Source organism: Petaurus breviceps, unplaced genomic scaffold, assembly GCF_028583685.1.
Source record: "Petaurus breviceps papuanus isolate PSGF00001 unplaced genomic scaffold, PetGlider_PUasm1.0 90845, whole genome shotgun sequence".
Lineage (NCBI taxonomy): Eukaryota > Metazoa > Chordata > Mammalia > Diprotodontia > Petauridae > Petaurus > Petaurus breviceps.
Window position 1 is genome coordinate 15,808,084 of NW_027187359.1, and position 23,485 is coordinate 15,831,568.

At 35.7% G+C, this 23,485-nt stretch overlaps 1 protein-coding gene across 10 annotated transcripts in view; it reads left to right on the top strand.

Moving 5' to 3' along the window:
- Positions 1–23,485, top strand: part of LTBP1 (latent transforming growth factor beta binding protein 1) — a 484,412-nt gene that overhangs the window by 272,269 nt on the left and 188,658 nt on the right. For all 10 annotated transcript variants that reach the window (XM_069072171.1, XM_069072175.1, XM_069072174.1 and 7 more), the window contains one exon: positions 11,679–11,750. In XM_069072171.1, coding sequence (XP_068928272.1) covers positions 11,679–11,750 — 72 coding nt within the window. The remainder of the gene's footprint in view (positions 1–11,678; positions 11,751–23,485) is intronic.

Consider the following 23,485-nt stretch of genomic DNA (forward strand, 5'->3'; position numbering starts at 1 on the left):
TTCCTTCCTTCCTTCCTTCCTTCCTTCCTTCCTTCCTTCCTTCCTTCCTTCCTTCCTTCTTTCCTTCCTTCCTTCCTTCCTTCCTTCCTTCCTTCCTTCCTTCCTTCCTTCCTTCCTTCCTTCCTTCCTTCCTTCTCTCTCTTTCTTTTCTTGTCTCTTTTTTTCTCCTCTTAAATATTCTCAGTTACCATACAGGTCTATGTTTGGTTCTAAATTGAGCCATCTTGGCACTTCACACTGCTTTTCTGTCCTTGCTCTATATATGTTGTTAAAATTTGGACTTGTACCCTTAGAATTGTTTCTTTTATAGATTCTCTGCTTCCCTTGAACTCTTGTGTTTCTTAGACTTGTTGAAATCTTTCTTGAAGTTCATTTTTTGAAATTAAATTTTATGTTTATTTTTAGCTTAAATCATTCATTTCCACAAGATTTTGAGTTACAAATTTTTCCCCATCTTTCCCCTACCCACCACTCCAAAACAGTGATCCCACTGTGTATACCCCCTCCCCCAATCTGCTCTCTCCTATATCCTCCCCCATACCCCCTCTGACTTTCCAGTAGGGCAAGATATATCTCTATGCCCCAGTGCCTGTATATCTTATTTCCCAGCTGCATGTAAAAAATTGATAATAATAATAATAATTTTTAAACATTTGATTTTAAAACTTTGAATTCCAAATTCTTTCCCTTCCTCCCTTGTCACCCACCCTTACTGGGAAGATAAGCAATTCAATATAGGTTGTACATGTGTAGCTACACAAAACATTTCCATGGTGGATATATTGTGAAAGATTGACTATATTTCCCTCCATTATATCCCGCCCCCCCCCACTTGTTCTATTCTCTACTTTGACCCTGTCCCTTTTCAAAAGTGGGTGCTTCCAACTTCTCTCCCCCCTAAACTGCCCTCCCCTCCATCATCCCCCCTCTCCCCCTACTCTCTTGTATGGTGAGATACCCTATTTAGTGTATATTCCATTCCCTCCCTAAGCCAAACTCAATGAGAGTAAGATTGACCTATTCCCTTTTGCCTTCCTTTTCTTCCCCTCCATTGTAACAATTTTCTCTTGCATCTTCTATATGGCATAATTTACCCCATTCTGTCTCTCCCCATTTCCTCTCATTATATTCCTCTCTCACCTCTCAATTTTACCTTTTAAATATCATCCCTTTCTATTCAACTGGTCCTGTGCCCTCTGTCTATGTATGCCTGTACACATCTATACACACACTCACATATGTATTCATATGCCCATATACCCTCCTATATACACATATGTATGAGTACATGTACATATACATATATATATACATATTTATATTCCCTTTAACTATTTTCATACTGAGAAAAGTTTCATAAGTTACAATGATCGTTTTTCCATGTAGGAATGTAAATAGTTCAACTTTGATAAATTCCTTATGATTTCTTTCCCCTGTTTACCTTCTCATGCTTCCCTTGCTTCTTGTATCTGAATGTCAAATTTTCTATTCAACTCTGGTTTTTTCATCAAGGATGCTTGAAAATCCTCTATTCATTGAATGACCATATCTTCCCCTGAAACATAATACTCAGTACCCACCTGGGTAGGTGATTCTTGGTTTTAATCCCAGCTCCTTTGACTTCCAGAATATCATATTCCAAGTCCTGTGATCCCTCAGTGTAGAAGCTGCCAGATCCTGTGTTATCCTGATTGTGTTTCCACAATATTCAAATTGTTTCTTCTTGGCTGCTTGTAATATTTTCTCCTTGATCTGGGAACTCTGGAACCTGGCTATAATATTCCTAGGAGTTTTCTTTTTGGGATATTTTTCAAGAGGTGATTGGTGGATTCTTTCAACCTCAATTTTGCTCTCTGGTTCTAAAACATCAGGGCAATTTTCCTTTATTGAAGTTCATTTTTTTTAAATTTTATTCATGGGTTCTTGTTAAAGAAGGAGACTGACTTTGTGGCTACATTTAATAAATTCAAATTTGAGTCCCTGACTAATTCTCAGAACTCAATTTAGAATCAAAGGATCATCTGTGATTCATTTTTGAATAAAGCAAGTAGTACAGTGAATAGAAATCTGGGCCTGGAGTCAGGAAGACCACAGTTCAAATACAGCCTCATGGACTTACTAGCTTTGTGACCTTGGGCAAGTCACTTTTCCTCTTCTTGCATTGATTTCATTATCTGTAAAATGAAGATAATAGCCCAGCCTAGGATTGTTGTGAAAATAAAATGATATATTTGTAAAGCACTTTGCAAACCTAAAATGCTATATAAATGTGAGTTGTTATTGTCATCATTATTGTATATTTATACTAAGAAATGGTCCCTATACCCTTCAAGGCCTTGTTTGACAGTATAGTCTATACTGTGGTTGTCACATCAAATAACTAAGTAGTTAATATTCCTTGTTATCACTTGCCAAAACCACTATGCCAAACAAACCAAAGAAGGTTCCATATTTAAAGTTTCTTTTTTCTTGCTTTTTGAGAGGTGCATAGGAAATTCCTCCTTCCATATGTCTCATTTTCCACTTTCTTCTTTCCTTTTTGCTCAGACACTTCCTTTGTTTCCCTAAATCTTTTTTTCACCCTACTGTGCACATTTTATTATTATTTTTCTCCCTTCTTTCCCTCCCTACTCTAGAGAAGGCTACAATTAAATATATACATATATAATATATATACACACATGTGTATATATATTATACATATATATGTAGAATTATGCTACACTTCTATTTCTCAGTTCTTTTTCTGAAGGTAGATGGCAAATTCCTTCCTGTGTCCTTTGTAGTTGGTTTGTGTACTTATGATACTCAAGAGTTAGTCATTCAAAATTGTTGTTAGGACAATGTTTCTGTTACCATGTACAACATTCTCTTGGTACTGCTAATTTTACTTTTCATTATATCTTGCAAATCTTTCCATGTTTTTCCGAAGTCAACCAGCTTATAATTTCTTATAACTCAGAAGCATTCTATCATAATCATAAACTACAGCTTGTTTAGCCATTCTCTAGTTGAGGGGCCTCTATCATTTTAGCCAACCTGATTGGTGTAAAATGTTGTCTCAAAGTTGTTTTAATTTGCATTTCTCTAATTAATAATGATTTAGAGAATTTTTTTCATGATCATATAATCCTATGACTATATGTGGTTTTCTTTTCTTCTTTGAAAACTGTTCATATCCTTTGGCCATTTATCAGTTGGGGAATAACTTGTATTCTTATAAATTTGACAGAGTTCTCTATATTTTTGGGAAATGAGACCTTTATCTAAGAGACTGTCTATAATTTTTTCCACTTTTCTGTTTTCCTTCCAATCTTGGCTACATTGATTCTATTTGTACAAACCTTTTTAATATAATTGAAATTATCCATTTTATATCTCACAATGTTCGTTATCTCTTGTTTATTCATAAATTGTCTCATCCATAAGTCTGAGAGTTTAAATTTTCCATATTCTAATTTTCTTGGGATATCTCCCTTTATATCTAGGTCATGCATCCATTTTGACCTTGTCTCGGTAAATGGTTTAAGATAATGGTCTATACTCAATTCCTGTAAGACTGCTTTCCAATTTTGCCCACAGTTTTTAAAAACCAAATAATGAATTCTTATCCCCAAAACTTAAATTTTTACATTTGTCAAACAAAAGGTTAACATAATCATTTGCTACTGTGCATTATATGTCACTCTGTTCCACTGATCTACCTTTCTATTTCTTAGCCAGTACTAAAGAGTTTTGATAATTACTACCTTATATCATTTAAGATCTGGAACTGCTAAACCTCTTTCCTTTATGTATGTTTTTTTCACTGGTTTCTTTGAAATCCTTGACCTTTTGTCTTCCAAATGAATTTTGTTATTATTTTTTCCAACTCACTAAAACAATTTTTGGTAATTTAATTGGGATGGCATTGAATCAATAAATTAGATAAAAATTGTCAATTTATTAGATTGGCTTTGCCTATGAATGAATAATGAATATTTCTCCATCTATTTAAATCTAACTGTATTAATATGAAGAATGTTTTATAATTATGTTCATGTAGTTTCTGGGTCTGTTTTGGCATGTGTACTCCCAGGTACTTTTTACCATCTACAGTTATTTAAATGGAGTACTATCTCTTTTTACAGGATTTTGTTTGTGATATATAAAAATGCTGATGATTTACATGGGTTTATTTAATATCCTACTACTTTGCTAAATTATTAATTGTTTCAAATAACTTTTTAGTTGAATCTTTAGGATTTTCCAAATATATAATCATATTGTCTGCAAAAAGAGATAGTTTTTTTAATCTCACTTCCCATTCTGTTTCCTTCAATTTCTTTTTCTTATTGTTATTGCTAGCATTTCTAAAACAGTATTGTATAATATTGGTGACATATAGTGTAGTTTCATTGTTTACGTCTTTTAATTAAATCTATTTTGGCTCTAATTTTGTCTGAGATAATGATTGCTACCCCTCTTTTCTATGTCAGATGAAGCATAAAAAAATCTACTCCATCCCTTTATTTTTAACTCTGTATATCTCATTTTAATTGTGTTTCTTATAAATAATATATTGTCAGATTCAGATTTTTATTCTGTTTCCTTTTTATGAGTGAGTTCATCTCATTAATATTCAAAATTAAGATTACTAGTTGTATATTTCCCTCCATCCTACTTTCCTCAGTGTTTATCCTTCTCCACCTATTTACCCTATTCTTCCTCATGCATCTAATTTGCTTCTTTTTTTTTGTTCAGGATTATACTCAATTTCATTGAATTATTTTTTATCACAACCCCAGCTCTTTTGCTCTTTGAAATATTATATTATAAGACATACAGTCTTTTAATGCAGATGCTGCTAGGTCTTATGTGATTCTGATTGCAGCTCTGCAGTATTTAAATTATTTTTCTTCTGTTACTTGTAATATTTCCTCCTTACCGTGGTTGCTTTGAAACTTGACTCTAATATGCCTATAAGTTTTCCTTTGGGGATCTCTTTTAGATAGTGATTGGTGGATTTTTTTCTTTTTCTATTTTGCCCTCTTCTTCTAGAACTTCAGGGCAATTTTCCTTAATAGTTTCTTGTAATATTTTATCAAGATTTCTTTTCTGATTGTAACTTTCAGGTAGTCTAAGAATTCTTATATTGTCTCTCCTCAATCTGTTCTCTATATCAGTTGTTTTTCTAATGAGATATTTCACATTTTCAATTTTTTCAATTTTTTATTTTGTTTTATTATTTCTTGGTATCTTATAACATCATTAGCTTCCCCTTGTTCAGTTCTAGTTTTGAAGGAGTTATTTTCTTCCTTAAGTTTTTGAATCTCTTTTTCTAGTTGGTTGACTTTCTTTTCACAATTTTCTTGGATTGCTTTTATTTTTTCCACTACTTTTTCCTTGATCTCTCTTATTTGTTTTGTTTGTTTTTTTTTTTTGCAGTCCTTTTTAAGTTCTTCCAAGAACTTTTTTGGGCTTGTTACCATTTGACATTTATCTTTTAAAGTAAGAGTTGCTTTTTTTTAACTTTACTATCTTCCTTTGATCTTCTCTATCTCCATAATAGCTATTGATGGTCAGGTTCTTTCTCCTTTACTTATTCATTTTTATTTTATTTTGCTTTATTTTATTTTTAGCAGCTTATTATCGTAATCATGTTCTAGTCCCAAGGTATGGGGAATGGTGCCCCAGTCCTCAGGTTATTTTTACTGTTATTTTTTGAGCTCTGTTGGGGGTGTAGGGCACCTGCTCCACCATCTTCCCAGGATCATTTCTTAAATTTTACAGGAAAGTGTTTTACCTTGCAGATGAAAAGGCATCACAGTTTCCTTATCTGTCTATCCTGAACTTCTTATATCCTTTTAACACAGTATTTCAATCCTTCAAAATGTCTCAGGTTTTCCACTTAAAACAGTAGCTGTGGCCCTTGTTTCTGTGCTCTATTTGTATGTATGCATTTTATGTGACAGTGTGGCTGGGAGGAGATGAAAGGTAATCATGATCCTTAGAATGGATCAAGGAGATAGGATCCTTTTTTTTAAAGCTCCAGGGTGCTTAACTTTTTTGTGTGATGGACCCCTTTGGCATTCTGGTGAAGCCTATGAACTGTTTCCCAGAACAGTTTTTCTAAGTACATAAAATAAAATATATAGAATTACACAGGAAAACAATTATATTGAAGAACAGTTATAAGAAATATTTAAAATGAGTTCATGGACTTCAGGCCCAAAACTCCTATTTTTAGTGGCTTTAATTCTGACCTGTGCATGTGCTTTTAGTGCATCTTCCCAACTCTCTTTTCCCTAATTCTCTTCTTTCCCTCCTCTTCTCTTTTCCTTTTTTTTCATCCGCTTCCAAATCTGAGGGTGCAGAGGTGTGATGGAGGAGATGTTAGAGAGAGAATCATTCCACTTCCTTCCCTTCTTCACTCCCTTCAAATTTTAACCCTTTGTTAATTCATGTCTATCATTCATGTTTCACAGCAGATTACAGCTGAGTAATCTCAGATTTATTTTTATTTATTATATTTCAGTAATCATTTAATCCAATTCCCTTTTTTTGTAGATGGAGAAAGTTTGCCTTGGAGAAGTAAATGACTTGCCTAGCTTATTCACATAGTTATCTGCTTTATTGCTGGATCTCTGGAACTTTCCACCTGATTCGTAGCCAAAGTTTTCCATATATGTTGCCTCCTTCATTAGAATATGAGCTCCTTGAGAGCCAAGACTACTTTTCTTCACTTTTTGTAACCTCAGGGCCTACTGCAGTGCTTCACACATATTAAGCACTTAATAAATGCTTCATGTATTCAATGCTGAGATTAGTGCCCTTATCTCTTGACTCCTAGTCATGTGTTCTTTCTATCCAGTCCTGATGCATACTAACTCATTGATACTAACAGAACTATTCACATAGCTTTGTTAACATCTCTGTGCTATGATCTCTATGTTGTATTTGAACAGAAAAGAATATGTAAACTTGCTAAGAAACTCTTTTAACTCAGGGGAGAGAAGGTTTGGAGGTGGACTGGACAGCTGCTTTCAAGTATCTCAGGGAGAAGATGAATTAGGATGGGTTTGTTTGGCTCCAGAAGACATAAACAGGGTAATGGGTGGAAGTTTCCAAAGAGGCAAATTTTAGCTTACTGTCAGGGAAAAAAAACAAAACAAAACAAAATACTTGTTTAAAATTGGAGTCGGAAGGGGCTGCCTTGGGAGGAAGTGGGTTGCCTCCAACTAGAAGCTTTTCAAGGAAAGGCCAAATGACCACTCCTCAAGGGTGCCATAGAGAGGATTCTTTTTCAGGTAGGGTTTGCAGTAGATGGCTGCTAAGGTCCCTTCCAACTCTGTGATTCTGCTGCCCTTTTTTTTACTAAATGAATTCAAATGTTGGTTTATTTCACATTAAAAAAAAATAAATTCAGTTGACCTATCCTGAAAACTGACAGTGTGGATTAGTAATGCAGTGACCTTATTAACAACTTGACATTTACTGTACTTGGTGTATTTTGGGTGATTCATTCCCAAGAAATACATTCAGGGTCACATTCTTCTTATGTCATTTTGAAAACTTTCCTGGGTTGGTATTGCTCTCTAAATCATATGCATTTCGAAAGAGAGCAGACTTACTTTGGCTTAATCCTCCATGGTTCAGTGCTTCATGATTTTCTCATGAAGAAAAGAAAGAGAACCTTGGCCAAGAGTCAAGAGACTACATTTCTGGGCCCAGCTCTTGCACTCATTGTTTAACTCTGGAAGAGTCACTTCCTCTCTCTGGGACTCATTTTCCTCATCTGTAAAATTAGGATGTTGGACTAAGTGACCTCTTTTAAACTATCAACCATATGAGTTTCTTTAGGTAGCTCTTGAAACTTCTGTGTGGATACATTGAGAAGGACCCCAGGCTATTTATACACATTATTTTTTTCTTCTGAGAAAATTTAACTTAATTTTAACTCTAAAATATTTGAAAAATTCTGAGCGAGGACATTAGCCACTTTGCTAGGTAGAAAACTAAGAAATTATGGAAGATGCATTGGGGGTGGGGAAATCTTCAGAGTATGCAACTATGTAAGTAAAAGACAAAAGTTCTTTTTTTTAGTATTCATAAGCTTTATACATTTATCTTTTTAAAATTTTTTAAAATTTTATTTTAGACTCAAAGGCCAGAATACAAATACAGAATAGAGAAAAAAAACAAAAATATATCATAAACTTAAATATTGGAATTTAAATATGAAGTAAGAAAGAAAAAAACATGTGTGCATAGCAGAATATGAGATGATTCAAAATATGTAACAATAAATCTTCATTTCAAGAAAGCCTATATGATTAATAATATGAGTTGTGTTAAGAATTGTCCATCTTTTCTTTGCTTCCTTGTGAATTTTCTTTTGTTTTCTACTGTGTGCTTTTTCCTTTGTTCTTCCCCCCTCCTGCCCAGAACACTACAATAAGGTTTAGATATGTTTCTCTATAGCTATAGATACATACATATACAATACATATCTAGACATATACTTTCCCATGCATATTCTACTCCTGATCTTTGTTTTTATGTTTGTGCATATCTCTTGCTTCCTATCCTTCATGCCTGTTCTACTTTATTTCAAACCACTACCTTGCTCTTCTCCTATTACCCACCCTGCTCCAAGGATCCCTCCCCAAAAGTTCTTTTTTTTTTTTTTTGCCTGGGCTAGTGAGAATTTCTAAAGCCCTAACCAACTCAGGATCAATCCAAATTTTTGCTAGTCTGTAGTACACATAGGACACAGCGCAGAGTCAAATTTGCCCTCAAGGAGCTTACATTCTAAATATTCAGGGCTGACTGCTGGTGCTGGTGATTCTTCCCTTCCCACCCATGTCCATTTTTGTCTCCTCTTTTCCTAGTTTCATCTGCCATCTTGCTCTTCCAGAAGGATTATGGGAATAGGGTGGAGAGAAAGAACATTGAGAGAAATAAAAGTTATTTAGTTTTTTTCAGTCATGAACACCTCCCTGTGACCTCATTTAGTTTGGGTGGGGGGGTTGCAAAGATACTGGAGTAGTTTGCCATTTCTTCCTCCAGTTCATTTTATAGATGTAGAAATGGAGGCAAACAAGATTGAGTGATTTTCCCAGGTCCCATAGCTAGGAAGGTCTGAGACCAGATTTACTTTGCCACCTAAATGCCCTTAAAAAGAAACATTCCTTAGGTTAATCACTTTTACCCCCACTGATGACAAGTAGTTTATATATGCTCTTTGGGTGAATAGAGTAAAAATCTCTTCTCCTCTTCTGCAGCTACCTTTCACCCAACCCTACCAGACTCTACTGATCTTTGAGAAGTCATTTCCCCAGATGGCAGGGCCTTTTGCATTATTGTTTTTTTGTATCTCTACCACATAACAGAGTGCCCAATACATAAAGTACATGCTTAATATATGCCTATTATGTTGCTTTTCTTTTAATTTAGCCTATATTCTGTGATTGTCCAGTTCATTACGGACAAGAAAAAATAATTATTTATCCCCCTTATTAAGTGGAATAAGTGTATGGTGAAACAATGGAGAGAGTGCTGGTTCTGGAGTCTGAGGCCATGGGTTTGAATTTTGATTCTGCTATTTTTTGGCTGTGAAAAACTGGGCAACTTGGTTCAACTTCCTTGGGTCTAGATTTTCTCAGCTTTAAAATGTTAAGGAATGCTAAGGGGTCCCTGATCTTATCTTTTTGAGTTACTATATTTTCCAGAAACACTGAACCCAGAGCATGAAGGAGGCCCTGAATGTGTCTAGGACAACCTCCCCCCAGCCCAGACATCACTATTTTTTTGTATCCCAAACTGGACTCCCTGTGTATCCTTGGGGGTAAAGACAGACATCTCTCAGTCCTAGGCTGGGAAACTGGTTGTGTAGCTGGGACTCTTGTAGGTAAGCAGACCATCCTCTCTTCAGTCTAGCAGTTCACAAGAGAAAAGAATTTGGCTTTTGTAATCACTTCGCTCCTTTCCTTCAGGAGGGATTTTGTCCTTTTTCCACCTTTACTACACCTTTACCCCTCCCGTATCATGCCCTTTTTGGTGGAAATTTCTGGTATATCTTCTTCTCTTTTTCCTACTGTTATAAATATGCAAACTTCTGTATGGATTGCGAACTCTTTGGGTTTCGCATGCATTATCATTTCTTTTGTAATAAGCCTAGTGTTCACATAAGTTAGTTTAATAAACCAAAGAGGTCTTGTAATAGGTGATCTCTTAGGTTCTTTCCACTTGAATCTGATGATGCTATGAGAGTTCAAGTATACCTCACTTTATGAAATTAAAAGTTGATTAACTAATGGTACTGGAATGAGTTGTTATGGCTAACAAATTTTTTTGTGTTAACTGTAATTTACTCTTTTGCCTATTTCTTCTATCATTGTTTTCCATATTTTATCATGTTCCTTTTTTTTTTAAACTACTGCTCACTTGTCTTTCCTCCCTTTGGATGCTGCCCTTTTTTTTCCTCTTTTAGCCTTCCCCACTCCTCTGCAATGCCTTTTGGGATTAACTTTTAGTGCCATATTTGTGAATGTGCTGATCCATGAACCAATTAATTGCAGTAACTATTTTAACGGTATAAGTTTCTCTCAACTTCTTTCTCTGACTTCCACGTTCAAAAACATATTCTGTTTACTGTAGTATTCTATTTCTCAGGAGCTGGATGACAGAGATCTTATAGTATATGAAAATCCAGATTTTAAAATGCAAATAAGTTTTGGGGGGAGGAATTATTCAGTTATCAGGAAACTTTTTTCCTTGAAAAAAATTAATCATAGAGTATAAAAATAAGCTCAATTCATTCAAACTTTCTAGGACTATATCTCTTGTGTGATGTGAAAAAACCCATATAGTCACAACAACAACAAAAAAAGGACAGTCAAAGACATGTTAGGGGAAATTGTGCAAACATTGAAGCATCATCTCCCAAATTTTGAATGCAATTAAACTCTAATTAATATAATAGATATCCTTGAAAAACAATTTTTCTTTTTGCCCCTGTATCAAGGGCTTTTTTTTTTTTTTTGGCCAGAACCAGAGATTTCATTGGTTTAGGGAGTTCTGGGTGTGGGACTCCTCCCACGCTACCCCACCCCCACCTCACAGCTGAGAAACAGCTGCTTTACATCTTAGCTTCTCCTAGAGTTTCCTGGGTCACTGAGAGCACTTTGCCTGTGGCACCCTGCCAGTATGTGATGGGCTCAGCCCTTGACCCCAGATCTGTCTAATAGCCGCATTGTCTGCTGAGCCATTGATTTCTGCCCAGTACAGCTTCCCTTTAATACCCAGACTAGGTAGGTGTTTAAATATCTCCCTTTCTTAAATATGATCTTTTGGGATCCAGAGCACTTTTTGATAGGAGCCTGAAGCCTGGAGGGGGAAGCAGCAGGTTTTGGAATCTGACCCTTGGAATTTGTCCTGGGCTCTGGGCTCGGTGGCCCAGCTTCACAAGGCCTAGACTTGAACTGTGGTTTCCTTTTGGGGAAAAGGTGGGTAATGTTTATATATTTACTTGATAGAAGGCTGCAGTGAGGATCAAATAATGTAAAGTATGCAAAACACTTTAAAACTTTAGGGTGCTATATAAATGTCTGTTTTTATTAATAAAATGCCAACTAAATTTTTTAAAAGTATTACAAAGTTTTAACAAATATTCCATGATTTTTCTCCCCTTTTAGCTTATCACGGGTATAACCAAATGATGGAATGTCCTCAAGGTTACAAGAGACTTAATGCCACCTTTTGCCAAGGTAAAATTTGATGTTAATAAGCATCTCATGAACTGAATAGTAATTGGTGCACTGTGCCATATTACAACCCAGAAATCTAGGAAACATCTACCTCACCATTAATGACAATGTATTTAAACTTATTTCCCTTCCTTTTCTTCCTTTCTTTCTCTCCTTCCCCTTCCCTCTCTCCCCCCTCTCCCTCCTTCCCTGGGACCTTTCTTTCTCTTTGCATCTTTTACCTCCCTCACCTCTCTCACTCCTCCCTCTTGACTCCTTGCTTTCCTCTTCTCCCTCCCCCCTTGCCCCCTCTCATTCCTCTTTTCCTCTCCCTTCCCCCCATCTGTTTCCTTAACTTTCCCCTCTTTCTTCTTTCCCCTGTCTTCCTCTCCTTTTCCCTCCTCCCCCTCCTTGACTGCTCCTCCTCTCTTTTTCCCCCATCTTCCCTTCTTTCTCTTTTCTTACCTCCTCTCCCTTACCCTCCCTCCTCTTCCATTTGCTTTCTCCTTTATCCCTTCCCCTTGTCTTTTTTCCCTTCTTTCTTATTCTCTCTTCTCTCTCCTTCTTCCTTCTTCTTTCCTTCTTCTCTCCCTTTTCTCTCTTTTCCTAATCCTAACCCTAAATTATGTTCCACTTTTTCTAACCCTAAATTCTCCTCACCCTAACCCTAAACTCTAACCCTAAATTCCCTTTTTTCTCCTTTCCTCCTTCTCTCCTTTCATCTCCCTCACTTTTCCTCCTTCTCCTTTACTCTCCCTTCTCTTTTCCTTTTACTCCTACTTCCCTCTTCTTCTCCCCATTTCTTTTTTCTCCCCTTTTTTCATTTTTCCTTTTTTCCCTTTTTTCTCCCCTTTTTTCATTTTTCCATTTTTTTCATTTCTTTTTTCTCCCCTTTCCTTTCCTGTCCCCTCCCAGGTTTCCTCTCCTTTATTGCCTTATCCTCTCCCCTTCCTTCTCTCCTCCCCTTCCATCCTTCTTTTCCCCTTCTTTATCCCTCCTCTCTGCTCCTTTACTCTTCTTTTCCTTCTCTTTACCTTTTCTTTTCCTTTTGCTAGAACCATTTGACTAGGAAAACATGAAAGTCTGTGACAAGTGCCAAAATTATCTATGTTGTCCTCTGTATTAAATAGGGTTATTTCCTTATTCTGTTTTCTGGGTATAAAATACCAAGAGAGATATGGTCATATCACAGAGAACACTAGAACCATGCCTAGGCATACATGACCATAATGAAGTCACAAACCTCTCTGGACCTCATTTTCCTTCCCTGAATAATGAAATTACTAGACATGAAGATCTCTAAGGATCCTTCCAACTCCACACCTATGTTTTTGTGTTTATCACCATTTCTTAGAGATTAGCCAAAGTAAGACCGTTTCTGCAACAAAAGATCAGAGAAAATAACCAAAAGATAATAGAAATCACTTAGCTGGCAAATCTTTGTTCTCTTTGTGAGGTAGAAAGAAATGGCTGGTAAAGGCTGCACTAATTTAATGTACAAGTTCATTTATTTAAAAAATATGATTAGAGAATATGGGAAGTAGAAACAGTATTGCCTCATCAAACAATGTAAGGCAGTAGAGGGGAAAGTGAACCACTTGACTGGCACACAGCTAAGCCTAATAATCCTTACAATAAATATACATGAAACTGGAAGGTGGGAAACAAATAGTTTTCCATTTGACTGTTAAACCTGAGCCAGGACTTAGGTCTTTTGACTTGAGTTCAAAGATCTTGCTATATCACAACACAGTTTGCCTGGCAGTGGTTCTAGTGTGCTTTGTAATTTGACCACATCTCTTCAGGTAAAATGGCAAATGGATTTGTTAACATTTCTAAAGAAAATATCAGAAGGAAAGAAGCAGATGTTTTTATTCTTTTTTAATTTTTAAAATTCATTTTGAACTTTAACACAAAAGAAAAAAAATAGAATATTTCCATGTACATAGGACAACATAAAAAGAAGATTCAGTATAAAACTACAAATTTCCTCTTCACAGTTTGCTTTTTTAAAAATTATGTAATAAATACTACACATTGTTTTCAAAGCTATCTTGCTTTTCTGTGTGTGCTTCCTTCTAAGTTTCCTTTTTTTTCTGCTGTGCACTTTTTATATTTATTTTCTCCCTCCCTCCCCACTCTGCCCTTAAAGACTGCCATTAAGCATAAAGGTGTAAATATATGTATAACCACACTACATATACTTCTCTTTATCAATTCTTTCTCTGGATGTAGATAGCATCTTTCTTCATGGGTTCTTTATAATTGATTCGAGTATCGAAATACGCAAAATAACTCTTAGTTTTTCAAAGTTGTTCCTAGAACAATATTGCTCTTAATTGTGTACAACATTCTCTTGGTTCTGCCCATTTCACTTTCATGGTTTCATGCCAGTCTTTCCATATTTTTCTAAAATGAACCAGCTTACCATTTCTTACAGCATAGTAATTCCATCACAATCATATACCACAACTTTTTTAGCCATTGTGTAACTGACGGGCATCCCCTCAATTCCCAGTGCTTTGTTGCCACAAAGAGAGCTGCTATAAATATTTTAGAAAACATGAGTTTCTTTTCCTTTTTCCCTAATCCACTTCGAAAACAGACATAATAGTGGTATTGCTGGTTCTTAGGGTATACACGGTTTACAACTCTTTGGGTATAATTCCACATTGCTCACCTATATGATTGGGTCATTCCCAGTTTTTCACATTCCTTCTAATATTTGTGACTTTCCCTAATTTTAGCCAATCTGATAGATGTAAGATATTATCTCAAAGTTATTTTAATTTGCCTTTCTCTAATCAATAGTGATTTAGATAATTTTTTTCATATGACCATATATAGTTTTGACTTCATTGAAAAACTGCCTGTTCATAAACTTTGACCATTGATAAATTGGAAGAGAAAAGGCAGGTTTTATAGATGAATTTGCTTTTTTTTTGTTTAATCTTTTGGTTTTAATGATGACTGGTTTTAACATCACATTAATTTTTGTATAACCTTCTCCTTCACCCATTTCTACTCTGTAACAAATACCAAAAAAGTTAATTGAAACTGACTGTATCTGGTAGTAGGTAACTTTCATAGCTATAGTCCCTCACCTCTCCAGTAAAAGGAGGTTAGTTTTCTCAATTGTGCTCTGGGGCCAGCATTATAATTATGCTTTATTTTTATTCTATTTACCATATTTTAATAGTCATATATTACAGATATTGATACTAGTATCTGTTCATATTAGCCTATATGTTTTTGGAACTATTCATATTTTCATTTCACAGTAACACTCATTTTTTGTTCTTATTCCCCCGTTTATTTGGCAGTCCCAAACTGATGGGCAACTATTTTGTTTCTAATTCTTCACACTATATATTTATGAATATTTTGCTATATATGTGACCTTTTTCCCCCGTTGACATCTGAGCAGCTAGGTGATCGAATGGGTAGAGTACAAGGCCTGGAGTTAGGAAGACTCATCTCCCTGAGTTCAAATCTGGTCTCAGATACTTATTAGTTTTGTGACCCTGGGCAAGTAACTTTAACCCTGTTTGCCTTGGTTTCCTCATCTGCAAAACGAGCTGGAGAAGGAAATGGCAAACTACTTCAATATTTTTAACAAGAAAATCCCAAATGGAGTCACAAAGAGTCAGACATGCCTGAAAAACAACTAAAACTAAAATAAAAACATCTATGTGCCAGTCAGATCTCTGGGTCAAATGATATGGATATTTTAGATACTTTTTGTAGATGATTTTTGCTAATTTTCCATATATATGTTGATATCGTACAAAATGAAACCAGAGCTAGAACTTTGCTCAGTTATCTCCAACTTATAAGTATCCAGTGATGTCTAAAGCAAGGAAAGCATGGTGACCAAAGGTGAGCCACGGTCAGAGAGAATGTCTTTCTCAGAGACTAAACAGAAGTGGAATTCTCTGTAGAGATGGCAAGTTTTTCCAGACACTCCAATTTGTGAAAGACTATAGTGGTGGCAGTTTTGGAACTCTTTAGTTCATCTCCAAGAACTCAAAAGAAAGCAGCCTAGTGATCCACCTGGGGGGGAAACCCAAATGGTTGTGCTGGTGCCTCACTGTTGTCGTTGTTTCTAGGGGCATTTGAGGCTGGATCATTTGAGTTCTGAGGTGCAGTAGGATTAAGCCAGTTTGGTGTTCTCTCTCATACAGTGAGCCTCCAGTAGCAGAGGGCCACCAGGGTGCCCAAAGAGAAATGAACATGGCTCATGTGAAAAATAAAGCAAATTAAGGTTTCTTTGGTAGTCAATATTGGGGTCAGAGTGGTGAGTGGCTACTGAACTTCTTCCCCACAGGATGAGAAGATATAATCTTAACAAGTTTATTCATTTTTAGTTGTGTCCAACTCTCTGTGACTTCATTTGGAGTTTTCTTGGCAGAGATACTGGAGTGGTTTGCCATTTCCTTCTCTAGCTTATTTTACAAATGGGAAGACTGAGGCAAACAGGATTAAGCCACTTGCTCAGAATCACACAGCTAGTGTCTGAGGCTGGGTTTGAACTCACGAAGATCGTGAGTCTTCTTATTCCAGGCCTGGCACTCTATCTACTGTGCCACCTAAATGCTTCCTGAATACCAGTAGAGGAGCTAAATGAGATCATAGAGCTATTTAGAAAACATGACTGTGAGTACCTTTGTCCAAGTTACTCTGAATATAATCTTATACGCTTAGAACTAGAAGGGACTTAAAAGATCTTATCCTTCCCTCCCACTCTCATTTTGTAAATGAAGAAACTAAGGCTCAAAAAAATTAATGGCTTACCTTTCCAACTGCTATCTCAGAAACTGTTAACTGTGGTAAAGCCCCATATAAATGTCAGCTGTCATCATTTTTTATTATTACCCTGGGATCAGGGACGATGTACATTTGCCATGATTCTCTCTTGTGGTTGTAATGCTAGTAGCAGCATCCCTTTTAAAAAATCACATTACTTGAAATTTGGTTTAAGGGTTTAGGTAGTTCTTGCTTGTAAGAATGCATGGCTGTGCAAAAGGTAAGTAGACATATGTTTGTATAACTGAAAAATAGGGTCATGAAAGGTTCAGGGTGACCACCCTATGATACAAATAACCAGCTGCCACAAATAGGGCCTCAGGCATCCTAAATATAGATGCCTGATAACTCTGTGGTTGGCTAGTGTGTACATGTTCAGCTAATATTATTTAGCAGAACAGATGACTTCACAGTTCCACATTCTTACGATGAACTCTAGGTTGCCAACTGAGTCAATTTGGAGTAGTTACTTAGGGCAGAAAACAAGCCTTCTGATCCTGAAAGAGAATGGCTAACTCTTTACAATTTACTAAAGCCCAGGGATAATGAATAGTATAATATCATGAACTCTGATAGTATGCTTGTTAACAGGCAGCTGTTAAGAGCCAGAAGGTCTATAGTAGTTTATCTTGGGACCTTCGCTTTTATTGATTTCTCATAATTGCAAATGATGTTAAGGCTTTGATGTGTATTAGATATAGGAAGAAAGAGCTGATCCTATTCTGTTCTTACTTTGAATGACATATATGGAAGTGTACCTTATCAAGTATCAGATCTTGCTCTTCTGCACTAACAGAAGTGACCAATGGTAGAGAAAGGCTGAAATAATAGATAATCTAAAGATTCTTAAAGCTTATATAACCAACCTGACCTGGCATCCAGTCAGAAGGGAAGGGCAATTGAGGAGGTGTTGAGCATCAAAATTGAAGCAATCTCCGTGATGATGAGATTTCTGTTGATGAGCTTATCCTGGTAGAATCTGATGTTTTGTAGAGTTGAAACTAAGCAGAGAAGCTGGGGGGAAATAAAAAGTCCCATTTATACTCATCCCATATTTTAGCATGTTGAAATCCCTTCTCTTCCCTGTAAAGTTAGCAGTGAGGTAATTTAAAAAATTGATTGTAATGCCTTTTGGTTTTGTTGGTGTGTTCTTGCCACCAACAGGTTGGGAATTTGGTGATCCAAGACTTGGCAATTTTCCTTTAACGTCCTTTTTCTTTGATTTCCTCTATTTCTATCTACTGGTGAAACTTAAAGAGCACTGATTGGTTCAGGAATGACATAAAATGAAGGAACATATTTCAAAGTGTCAGTTAGGGTAGAGTTCTTTACCTTTTTTGTATCATAGATCCCTTTACAGTTTGGTGAAACCTATGAACCTCTTCTCAGAAATCAACAAAATAAAATACATAGGAATAAAATAAAATAAAATACAAAGGAAACCAAGTACATTGAAATAAAATTATCAAAATATTTTAAAATGTTTACAGGACCTGTGTAAAGAATTCTGGATTTAGGAGGTCAAGCAACCAAAAACATTCATCTAAAACCCAGATATTAGTAGTAATTTATCTTAGCCCTTGGCATCACCAAAAAAAATTTTTTTTACAAAGGTGGGGGAACTAAGATTTAAGCCAAAGAGTAAATACTGTAGATGTGTAATATATAAAAGGATTAGCTAATAGCTGAATACAGGACAATATATAATTTTGTTTAGTGAGTTGCTAGATCGCAATATGTAGTGAAAAGGAAAAAGATCTGTCCTGCTAGGTTATTGACCAAACTCTACTCATAACTAGCTAGGGTCCTCAGCCAAGTCTCTTCATTTCATTGGACCTTGATTTCCTTACATAAAATTAAAGAGTTATATAAAATTAAAGAATCCTTCCAGCTAAAATTTTGTGATTCTGGAAGAATCTTGTAAAACATGCTCATCAAAAAACTTAGGTATTTACTAATTTGGTTAAGAAATGAAAGTGAAAATTCTTGGTAATAAACTGCTCAGTCCCCTTTAACAAAGTAAAATGGGGGAACGCAAAAAGTAAACTGGGCTTATCCAAATAACCAAAGTAAAAATGGTCTCTTTACCTGAATGTCCTGAAAAACTGCCTATAATCATCTCACTCTGTTGCTAGGGCCAAGTAATCTTGAGTCAGCTTGGTTTGTAGTTAACTTGTCAAATGGTTCTGTCTCCATCACTTGTGCTGATGGTAAGTAATACTCAATCCTGGCTAAAATTAAACTCCTAAGAATATTTGAAAAGCAGTGTTCTACTTTTTGGCATGAACTTTGGACCAAAGACAATCACAGAAAATTCTGGTTCATGATGCCTCCAAGAAGGCACTGCTAAGTTACACTATTGAGAATACTGACTCATAAAAATAATATTTCATTCAGCATAATCTGTGGAGAGGCTATTGAACAAAGGGATTTAGAATCATTTGCTTTGTCATATTAGTAAAGTTAAACAGAATTTTATATACATGTAGCCAGTTTTCTTGGAGGATTGCAGTCTTTTTTTTAACTTCAGTCTCCTAAAGTGAAGTGATTATATTGAATATCTAATTATTGTTTTGCTCTGAATTTTTCCTGTGGTCAAGATTTTGCTCATTTTTTCAGACATTTAACATTAAAGTGATTAATAACTGAAATCTGATTATTTCCTTTGAGCTAAGTGAACCAATGTACTGAAACAATTTTTTAAACTAATATATGCACCATAACAGAGCCATCTGTGTGAGTTAATTTGAGCAACTTTAGGATAATTGCTGTTAAGCTAGGGTGTTTTTCCTCTAGCAATGCTGCAATTATCTTTTCAAAGGAATGATTTATTACACATAAACATAGAGACCTTAAACATTCTTCCAATTCCCTGATATAGAGCTTTTATAATTTGGATCTCAGCATAAAATTTTATATCTTGGGTTTTAAAGTACTATTTATGGTTTCATTCTTATTCTCTAAGTTTTGGTGTAAAAATAAAATTAAATGAAATTTAAATAAAATTTAAAATAAAAAGAGATCACAATGGTAATTTGGCACTGACTGTGTTTTCTGTCAGAATTCAGTGTTTTACCATGCTTGCTAGTTCTCTGATTTGTTCTAAGTCCTATGAAATTAATATGCTTTTGAAAGGTTGAGAATAGTATCAAATTTTTCACATAGAATTGTATTTTAAAGATAGGGGAATTTGCTATATAATAGAACTATCTAATAACTGTTATTGAGTCTGTTTGTAATGTAAACATTACCCCCTCTTTTATATTTTTAGAAATAATATCTGAGAGTAGTCTGGGGGTAGTGGACAGAGGACTAAGCCTTGACATCATCAATTCTTGGATTTAAGTTATCTCTGACTCTTGCTAGCTTTGTGACCCTGACAGCTTCAGTTGTATTACCTATCAGCATCAATAAAGGGAAATTCTGCACCAGACATTCACCACATTGTTGATAGAACCATAGCTTAAATACCCCTTCTCACAGGGACTATACTTTTATAAAAAGAGAATACAATCTTGGGTTCAATTTAATTGCCATTCTGGAGACAGTTAACTGTCATCACTGGAGAGAAACTATGTGAGACACACAGACAAAGGACTAAGAGAATGTTCTTAGTGAGCAGACTGAGTTAATTATTAAGGATAAAGACTTTGACGAGATATTTTGATAGCTGAGTATATTCCCCTTATTCTGGGGGAAGAGAACATGAGAAGAGACTTTAAATGATGCCCTGAGAAAGCCGAATTCTTGAAATGTGATTTAAAACCTACAGTTAGAAGTGATAATTTTCTCACAGCTGACATACTTTAAATATTTTAAAATGTTTTTAATTACGTGCTATTTTTAATAAATTATATGTAGTCAATAACATTGATAATTTTTCCAACTGTATGAAAATGAATTTTTTAATTAAAAGTTTGTGGGAGAAGAGGCTTTTTTCATTTTTTATAACCTGGAGTTTGTTTTCAGGTTATAGTTAATTATATATTAATTAATAATATGTATAATTATAAGCAATTATTACATTATATAGTGTAAACTATAATTAACAGGGATTACAATTTTAGTAATTTATGATAAAATATCAGAACACAATCCTTTATTAATGTAGAATCCAGGTAGATAATTAATAAGGAAATAAGATAATGGCAGGCAGCGAGGGATAGGAGTTGGTATGCTCCTTATAGCAGGCATGAAATCACAAGTCCAGAAACAATTGCTGACTCTTCTATAATTTACTAAGGTTTACAAGATGCTTTATGTTATATTATCTAATTTTTGTCACTTTACTAATGAAGTATTATTTTCCCCATTTTATCAATGAGGAAACTGAGAGTCAGAGAGGTTAATTTGTCTGTGGGTACAAAGTAGCCATCAGAGGAAGGTTGTGAATTCAGGTTTCTCCACAAACTACAGTCTAACCAAATTGACCTCATTGTGCCTCATATACTACACTTTATCTCCTAACTTGCTGATCCCTATTCTCGGAATACATTTATTTTTGTTTCCGCCTCTTAGAATTCTGGCTTCCAGCTCATGCAACCACCTTCTGCATGAGGTTCTTTTCTCCTTCTTCCTAGTTTTTAGGACCTTGCTTCCACCTTACCTCCATTGCCTTGTATTTACTTTGTTTATGTTCCTTACATACATACATACACACATACAAACTTGCATGTTGTCTTCCTCATTAGAATGTGTGCTCCTTGGGTTTTACATGTGTGTGTGTGTGTGTTTTCTTTTGCATCTCCAGTACTTAGTATAGTGCTTGGCACATAATATAGTAAGCACTTAATAATGCTCATTGATTGATTGGAATCAGTTTGAAGGAATATAACATACTTAAAAATTTCAGATAATCCAGCACATATTTAATTTTGGTTATTTTCAAATGAGATCTTTTACGTCAAATGTGAAAGCACCGTTTTTATTATTTTATTGTGAATTTTATTTTACAGTATCATGAACTCACAGAAAGGCAATGCTCCTAAGACCCTTAGTGATAGGTCATCTAGTCTGACTCCCTCCTTTTACAAATAAGGAAAATGATTGTGTTATTTTAAGAACATTCACTTAAAGAAGGGGTCAATTAGAGCATGATTTCATTCCCAAAAAAGTTTCATTGCTGGATTTTTTCCAATTCCAAAATTCCAATTATTTTCCAATTCCAAACTCTGTGTGCATTTCAAATGAATTTGATTTACACATTTTTTAGTAACTTAAAATGAGAAACACCTGTATTGAATATTGTTTGACTAAGTGGGACATGGGCTGAGGCTTTGAAATTTTGTTTCATTTTTTAAAAAATGAAACTTGATCTGGACAGTAGAACAGCATACATTTTAAAACTTTTGCTCCTTCAGTAAAGTGAAAAGTATTTATGGAGTGATCAATAAATACTCTCTTCTTTTGCTCTATCCTTGAATGAGGATGTGGCTTTTCTCATTTATTTTGGAAGGAGGAAGGCAAGGCAATTGGGGTAAAGTGACTTGCCCGAGGTCACTGAGCTAGTGTGTCTGAGGCTGCATTTGAACTCAGGCCCTCCTTACTCTAGACTCTATTCACTGTGCCACCTAGCTGCCCCAGGACATGGCTCTTCTTGAAAAGAGAATGCATCTATCCTTGATTCCATCTCTTTCTGTCTCCCCTGAGAACATATCCCTCTCTCCCTAATTTTTTACTTCATTTGTTTTTTTGCCTTTTGGAGGGCAATTGGGGTTGAGTAACTTGCCCAAGGTTACACGGCTAGTTTTTTTTGTGTGGGTGTTAAGTTTCTGAGGCCAGAACCGAACCTGTGTCCTCTTGACTCCAGGGCCAGTGCTTTACTTACTGCGCTACCTCACCGCCCAAATAATGATTATGAGGGATTCAGAGAAATGCCAGATTTTTTTTTTTTTGCTTTTTGGAGGGCAATTGAGGTTGAATTGAGGCAATTGAAGTGACTCGGCCAAGGTCACGTGGCTAGTTTTTTTTTTTTTAAGCAATTGGGGTTGAGTAACTTGCTCAAGGTTACATGGCCAGTTATTTCTGGGTGTGATGCTGAGTGTCTGAGCCCGGGATTCGATCTCCAGGTCGTCCCAACACTGGAACTGGTGCTTTTACTCGCTGAGCCACCTGGCCGCCCCTAACATGGCTAGTTTTTGTGTTAAGTGTCTGAGGCTGGATTTTAACCTAGGTCCTTCTGACTCCAGGGCCAGTGCGCCACTTAGCCACCCCTTTTTATTTCATTTTCAACTTTTGTCCCATTCTACTGATTCCTCTCTTACTCTTTCACAAATGTGATTAGATCTCTCCTATCATTCTCCTATATCTTCACTTTGAGAGGCAGGGTGGTGTAGTGGAAAGAGAATCAAGATGATCTGAATTCAGGTGCTGTCTCTGATGCGTGCATTCTATGAGACCCTGGTCAGATCATTTAGTCTCTCTTGTGTTCTTATGCAGCTCTTTAAAATTATAAGCTCAGAATTGATGGAGGAAATTCATTACCTGGGACGCTGGAACTGCACTGATGATATCACACTTCTGATGAAACAAAACTCTTTCATTTATTGCTGACATCTTAAGCTATCCCAAATCTTGCCGCCTTTTCACAGCTGAACTCCCCCAGCTGCAAATGCCTTCCCTTTGTTTAACTTGTGTCTACTCTGTATATATTTCATAGGGGCACATGTTGTTTCTCTTGTTAGTATGTAAGCTCTTTTAGGAGGAAAAAAGATTTCCCCCCTTGTTTTTGTATATATGTCTGGCACATCACTTAACTAAATCACTTATTGACGAATTGAATGAATTTTTAATTAAGAGGAATCAGGGAAGGCTTGGTATAGAAGGTAGCTCATGATCTAAACCTTGAAAGAATTAGGGATTACAAAAGGGAAAGATAAGGAAGGCATGCATTCCAGACATGTTAGCTTTGTTTGGAAAAATTAAATTATCTAGTACTTTTGCAGCCTATT